At 43.9% G+C, this 7,591-nt stretch overlaps 1 protein-coding gene across 1 annotated transcript in view; it reads right to left on the bottom strand.

Moving 5' to 3' along the window:
• LOC106811940 (sodium-dependent multivitamin transporter-like) overlaps positions 1-1,020 on the bottom strand; it is a 6,820-nt gene extending 5,800 nt beyond the window's left edge. Inside the window, exon 1 of the mRNA XM_014815683.1 lies at positions 859-1,020. Within this exon, the coding sequence (XP_014671169.1) occupies positions 859-885 (27 nt within the window). The 5' untranslated portion in view covers positions 886-1,020. The remainder of the gene's footprint in view (positions 1-858) is intronic.
• Between the last annotated feature and the right edge of the window lie 6,571 nt (positions 1,021-7,591).

Raw genomic sequence — 7,591 nt, forward strand, 5'->3', positions numbered from 1 at the left:
TATCCGACAATGCTTGTTAACTGTCGCTTATCAACTAACGAGCGACGGCGTCTATTACGACGGATAACGACAAGATGCGACGAGCCGCGTTCACACGGAGCAATTTCTCCCGGGTCGAAAATAATCCGGGCTAAATTTGACCCGGGCCAAGCGTTCACACGGACGTTTTCTCGGTACAAAAGTGATCCGGGACAAAATTGACCCCAGCGCTGGTTCATTTTTTTGCCGTGTGAACGTGCACCGACACACGACACGGGACAAAATTATTACGGTGGTAGAATGATGTCGTCCGTGTACACTTCCGCTTTACTTCCGCATTTCTCAGTTTCTATACACGTTCGTTTTTCAGTATTTTCATTGAGTTAAAATATCCGTCAAAATGCAAAAAAAAAGCAGCAGAAGGGGTTAATCGACTGTGGTATCACAAAGACACTGTCGCTCTTCTCGAGATTTGGAAATCGGATTTTATACAGGCGCAGTTAACAGGACCCTCGAGATGTCGTCTAGCCTACCACAATTTTTTTGAAAAACTGGCTGAGCGGGTGATAGCTAAAACTGTACAACAAGTTAATAGTAGGCTCAAACGGTTAAGAAATACTTACAAGAAGGTGGTAGATAAAAAAGAACGATCGGGAAGGGCGGTGAGCCACATTCGCTTACCAAGGCATGTCCTAGAACTGATCGATCAAACGTCGTGTGAACGCTCTCTTCAAAATCGACCTGTGTCAATATCGGATAGTTGTAGACCCGGGACAAATTGCTCCGTGTGTACGCGGCGTATTTCATTACAATATAAATTCTCTCATCGCACAGAACACCAGCACAGATAAAGTATTGCTTGAAAGATATTATACGAACATTAAAGCATTCAATAATAGCCATCATCTGCCATCATCACCAGCGGACCAGTCGCACTATGGACTGTGAGTCGGTCAACCTTTCAGCTGTGACGGTTCCCCCTTTTGTGGGTGTTTGATCGTCCCGTAAGGATTACACGTGGGGTCTTGTAGGGTCTTGTACTTCGACTGCCAGACACGTTCCGTTATGACCAACCACGACAGTGACAGAAACACCAACACGGAATTATGCAGCACTTTGCTATATATACTAGCCTTTCACTTGACACCACTAATCACAACACTATATACAAATACTCCACGAAGATACAGTCTTAATCAACAGTGTGACCGCTCTAGTCAACAGTTAACGTTATCTATGGACGGTGCGCAGTTATCGCCTGTTCACCCACAAGATACCCAGCTATGCTAATGTATGGACCAATGGCGCTGCGACGTCGGTCGCCGTTGATTGCCAAGATAATATTCTTCGGCCGTTCTTATACGTTCAAAGTGGAGCCGGGCAGGCTGACAGCACTTGTGCATGGTAAAATCTGATCTACATGCTTCACTTCGCTCGCAGCATCGCGCCACGATTCCCAGCTATGCTAATGTATCGGCAAATGGCGCTGCGACGTCGGTCGCCGGTACGGGGCGCCATGCAGGACAGGCATTTTTGTACCTATAAACTTGACAAAAATGAGTTTTGTGAACACAAAACTCAATTCTGTCAATCCTGTCCCACAAAACTCAATTTTGTGAACACAAAACTCAATTCTGTCAATCCTGTCCCACAAAACTCAATTTTGTGAACACAAAACTCAATTCTGTCAATCCTGTACCACAAAACTCAATTTTGTAAACACAAAACTCAATTCTGTCGAACCGGCTCCACAAAACTCAATTTTGTAAACACAAAACTCAATTCTGTTGAACCGGTTCCACAAAACTCGATTTTGTTGCCCAAATATGGCACACGCATGTAAGAAGGGCTACCATTGGTCAGAAACTGGGCTGGAGAAATGTGTCATGGTCGCCATCTTGTTTCTTCTGACCAATGGTAGCCCTAGCTTCTTACATGCGTGTGCCATATTTGGGCAACAAAATCGAGTTTTGTGGAACCGGTTCAACAGAATTGAGTTTTGTGTTTACAAAATTGAGTTTTGTGGAACCGGTTCGACAGAATTGAGTTTTGTGTTTACAAAATTGAGTTTTGTGGTACAGGATTGACAGAATTGAGTTTTGTGTTCACAAAATTGAGTTTTGTGGGAAGGATGTGACAGGAATGAGTTTTGTGTTGCACAAAATTGAGTTTTGGTGGGACAGTGATTGACAGAATTGAGTATTTGTGTTCACAAAATTGACTTTTGTGAGAGCAGAAGTTGACAGAATTGAGTTTTTGTGTTCACAAAATTGAGTATTGTGGGACAGGATATGACAGAATTGAGTTTTTGCTGTTCACAAAATTGACGTTTTGTGAGACATGAATGAGTTGTGTTGTCACAAAAGTGAGTTTTGTGAGAGCAGATTGAGTTTTTGTTAGAGCACAATTGAGACCCTGTCGCTGCCATGGCGCGCCTGTACGCGTTTGACCTGCGGCCAAAGATAATATTTCTTCGGGCGTAGTGTGGTACTGGCTCTTCCGTTAAAGTCCAGTGTTTAACATTTAACACTGACAGTATTACCTCGTTTTAGTCCAAAACAAGTTAATATTTACCACGAGGTGTTAATATTAGCTACACTTCATTGGTGTAAAATTTCTAACACTTGCAAATTTACACTTAAGGTGCTGCTCTCTAACTGAACTCTTTATAGTGTAGACCAATTGAACATTACGATTCATATTCTGACACTTTATTGTTTGAGTGTAATGTATGGGCAGATGGCGCTGCGACGTCGGTTGCCGTTGACTGCCAAGATAATATTCTTCGGCCGTTCTTATACGTTCAAAGTGGAGGCCGGGCGGCTGAAAGCACGTGTTGCAGGTAAAATCTGATCTACATGCTTCACTTCGCTCGCAGCAGTCGCGGCCCACGATTCGCCAGCTATGCTAATGTATGGGCAAATGGCGTTGCGACGTCGGTCCGCCGTGGACTGCAAAGATAATATTCTTCGGCCGTTCTCATTACGTTCAAAGTGGAGCCGGGCAGGCTGACAGCAGGTGTGGCATGGTAAACATCTGATCTACATGCTTCACTTCGCTCGCAGCATCGCGCCACGATTCCAGCTATGCTAATGTATCGCAAATGGCGCTGCGAGTCGGTCGCCGGTACGGGCGGGGCGCAATGCAGGACAGGCATTTTTGTACCTATAAACTTGACAAAAATGAGTTTTGTGAACACAAAACTCAATTCTGTCAATCCTGTCCCACAAAACTCAATTTTGTGAACACAAAACTCAATTCTGTCAATGCCTGTCCCACAAAACTCAATTTTGTGAACACAAAACTCAATTCTGTCAATCCTGTACCACAAAACTCAATTTTGTAAACACAAAACTCAATTCTGTCGAACGCGGCTTCCACAAAACTCAATTTTGTAAACACAAAACTCAATTCTGTGAACGGTTCCACAAAACTCGATTTTGTTGCCCAATATGGCACACGCATGTAAGAAGGGCTACCATTGGTCAGAAACTGGGTCTGGAGAAATGTGTCATGGTCGCCATCTTGTTTCTTCTGACCAATGTGTGCCCTTCTTACATGCGTGTGTCCATATTTGGGCAACAAAATCGAGTTTTGTGAACCGGTTCGACAGAATTGAGTTTTGTGTTTACAAAATTGAGTTTTGTGGGACAGGATTGACAGAATTGAGTTTTGTGTTCACAAAATTGAGTTTTGGGGACAGGATTGACAGAATTGAGTTTTGTGTTCACAAATTGAGTTTGTGGGACAGGATTGACAGAATTGAGTTTTGTGTTCACAAATTGACTTTTGTGAGACAGAATTGACAGAATGAGTTTGTGTTCACAAAATTGAGTTTTGTGGGACAGGATTGACAGAATTGAGTTTTGTGTTCACAAAATTGACTTTTGTGAGACAGAATTGAGTTGTGTGCACAAAAGTGAGTTTTGTGAGACAGAATTGAGTTTTGTTAGACAAAATTGAGCCCTGTCCTGCATGGCGCCCTGTAGCCGTTGACTGCCAAGATAATATTCTTCGGCCGTTCTTATACGTTCAAAGTGCAGCCGGGCAGGCTGTCAGCACGTGTGCATGGTAAAATCGGATCTACATGCTTCACTTCGCTCGCAGCATCGTGCCACGATTCCCAGCTATGCTAATGTATGGGCAAATGGCCTGCGACGTCGATCGCCGTTGGACTGCCAAGATAATATCTTTCGGCGCGTTCTTATACGTTGCAAAGTGGGAGCCGGGCAGGCTGACAGCACGTGTGCATAGTAATAATCTGATCTACATGCTTCACTTCGCTCGCAGCATCTCGCCACGATTCCCAGCTATGCTACACTCAAAAAACTAAAGTGTAAAACTAGTTACACTTATCGAGTGTTACATTATATTATATAACAATTGAAGCGTCACTCAAATTAATACAGGTGTCAGGTATGTAATCATAAAGTGTTAAAACAGTGACACTTTCTTTAGTGTCAAAACTTTACACTATATGTGTCAAGCTGAGCTCCCCAATCTCTTATATAAGAGCTCCATTACCTGCTCTCACTTTCACGAAAGTTAACAATTGTTCTTTGTTCATAAAGTTTATTTAGCATGCGCAGGCTGGAGGTACGGCAGCCGTATCTAATGTCTCGCAGGCCTACGGGTAGGGCAGTCTTATTGCGCATGCGTCGCTGTTCGCCCCAAAATATTGCCGGTGGAAATTAAATTCACGATTTAATTCACGATAAGATTTTCTTGATGAGCCTAGAAAACACTCGCGATTGAAGTATTAAAAATGAACATTATTGTGGCCAGCTTAGCCTACAACCAGTTGGTTTGGGACATTGAATTGCAGTTCAGATGCAAAATATTGAAAGCAAAAGGTTATACACGCATTAGCACTACATTTGCGCGTACTATGACAATGCGTATAATAAGATAGCCGTAGTCGGTTTTGAGTTATAGTGCTTACAGTTAGGTATAGGGTTAGGCGTTAGGGTTAGGGTTAGGCATAGGATGACGGTTTGTACATTCGTGTGTGGTTACTGCGCCTCCCGTGTAAGCATGTTTACATTAACCAGCCTAGCAAGTCATTACTCGCTTTTAGTCCAAACGAGTTAATATGTTACCAACGAGGTGTTAATTATTACTAAACCACTTCATTGTGTGTAAATATTCTAACACCTTGAAATTTCACTTACGGTGCTGTCTCTAACTGCAAACTCTCTTATAAGTGTAGACAATTGGACACTTTAGATTCAATTCTGACACTTTATTGTTTGAGTGTATATGTATGGGCAGATGGCTGCGTGACGTCCGGTTGCGCTTGACTGCAAGTAAATTATTCTTCCGCCGTTCTATATACGTTCAAAGTGGCAGCCGGGCGGGCGAAAGACGCTGTGCATGCTAAAATCTACTCTTACATGCTTCACTTCGCTCGCCAGCATACCGCGCCACGATTTCCAGCCTATGTAGATTGTATGGGCAAATGGCGTTGCGACGTCGGTCGCCGTTGGACTGCCAGATAATAGTTCTTCGGCCGTTCTTATAACGTTCACAGTGGAGCCGGGCAGGGCTGACGCAGGTGTGGCATGGTAAACATCTGATCTACATGCTTTCACTTCGCTCGCAGGATCGCGCCACGATTCCCCAGTATGCTATAAATGTATGGCGCAAATGGCGCTGCGACGTCAGTTGCGCGTTGAACTGCCAAGGATATATATTCTCGGCCGTTCTTATACGTTCAAGTGGAGCCGGCGGCTTGAAAGGCACGTGTGGCATGGTAAACTGCATCCTACTGCTCAGCTTTGCTCGCCAGCATCGTGACCACGGTTCCCAGCTATTCCAAATGTTATGGATGCAAATGGCGCAGGCGACGTCGGTCGCCGTTGGACTGCAAGATAATATTTTCGCCGTTCTTATACGTCAAAGTGAGCGGCGCCGGGCTGGAAGCGACGTGTGCATGCGTAAAATCTGACTACATGCTTCAGCTTTTCGCTCGGCAGCATCGCGCCACGATTCCCAGTCTATGACCTAACTGTAATGGGCAAATGCGCGCGTCGACGTACGGTCGCCTGTTGGACTGGCCAAGATAATGATTCTTCGAGCGTTCTTATACGTTCAAAGTGGAGCCGGGCAGGCTACAGCACGTGTGCATGGGTAAAATTCTGATCTACATGTTCACTTCGCTCGCAGACATCGTGCCACGATTCCCAGCTATGCCTATAACTGTATGGGGGCAAATGGGCGGCGACGTCGCTCGCGTTAGACTGCCAGATAATATCTCTTCGGCCGTTCTTATATGTTCAAAGGAGCCGGCCAGGCTGACAGCACTTGTGCATGGCTAAAAATCTGATCTACATGCTTCAGCTTTGCTCGCAGGCATCGCGCCACGCTTCCCAGCTATGCTAAACGCCGTAAAGGCTCAACACCCGCTAAACCAAGCGCATTGTGCTGGATTAACGACATAACCAAGTTACAGCCACCATTAGTAGAACAAGTGTGGAAGACTTTAAAATCAGTGAGTGTTATTGGGGGTCCTTCCAAGAGAGGTGAAACATATGTGACCTGATGCACACCCACATTGAAGGGGTGGGTGATCCATCCTCAAAGAAAGAACGGCCCTATAGCCGCTCGCGAAGCCAACCCGAGCTTACAAAGAGTTGACATGATGGTCGTGGTATAAACACAGGACGCAATTTCGTGTTTGTGGTCGCCAAGTTATTCAGGCACGAGTGGTTTGTCATTTGATCACTTTTGATATGTCATTTGTCAATTTGCACACTGACAATTGCAATATCTCAATTGACTGAATAATTCAGCTGCATTATTATCACTGATCACAATGATATATGTCACTTGATTTATTCATAGCGTATCAATGTCCGGCACATTTAAATTAAATATTTTTTAGTGATATATTCAATATGTCCAAGTGTGTACTCGCGAATGTTTAGTGTGAAGAAGCAAATTAGATTAATATGAAGCGGCCTGTGTTTTATTTCAGGCAGCGTACTATCGTTGTTTGTCAGCGCGGAAGATAATATATGCGTTAGCAGATGAATAAAAGAGTGCCAATGGTACTGTTTGGCACTGCAGCTCAGCATAGACATTCGGTCAGTCCGATAAGTCTTGTCAGCCGCAGTAGATCAAGATAAGAGCGATCTCAATCAGCCGTCTTCTGCTTAAAAGCTACTATGTACGTGTCGGTACAGCGTTTAAGAAGGGCGATATAAAGTAGGATAAAGAGGAGTTGTAGGCGGGGGCCCAGGACTCCGATATGCATAAACCCAAATATCATTCTACATTTCATTTGAAATATATTGTAAAGTAATGTAGGTAGAATGGGATAATTATATGATAAAATCGAATATATTATCAATCCATCTAAATCTAACATGCAAATTAAACTAAATTACAATCGTAATCAAATACTAATATTATATAAATAAATCATTGAATTAAAATATCATAGATTTGAATGTACTCATCTTACGTTCGCGGCAGCGTTATTGGTAGAAAATCGAAACACGCCCTGAGAGTGAAGTTCGAACAGACGACACACGACGGAGATGGCGACACGCGACGGCCGACAACGATTTCGCCTACATTGACTACATCGACTTCGCGCTGTCGCTCGTGC

The sequence above is a fragment of the Priapulus caudatus genome, unplaced genomic scaffold, assembly GCF_000485595.1.
Source record: "Priapulus caudatus unplaced genomic scaffold, Priapulus_caudatus-5.0.1 Scaffold593, whole genome shotgun sequence".
Lineage (NCBI taxonomy): Eukaryota > Metazoa > Priapulida > Priapulimorpha > Priapulimorphida > Priapulidae > Priapulus > Priapulus caudatus.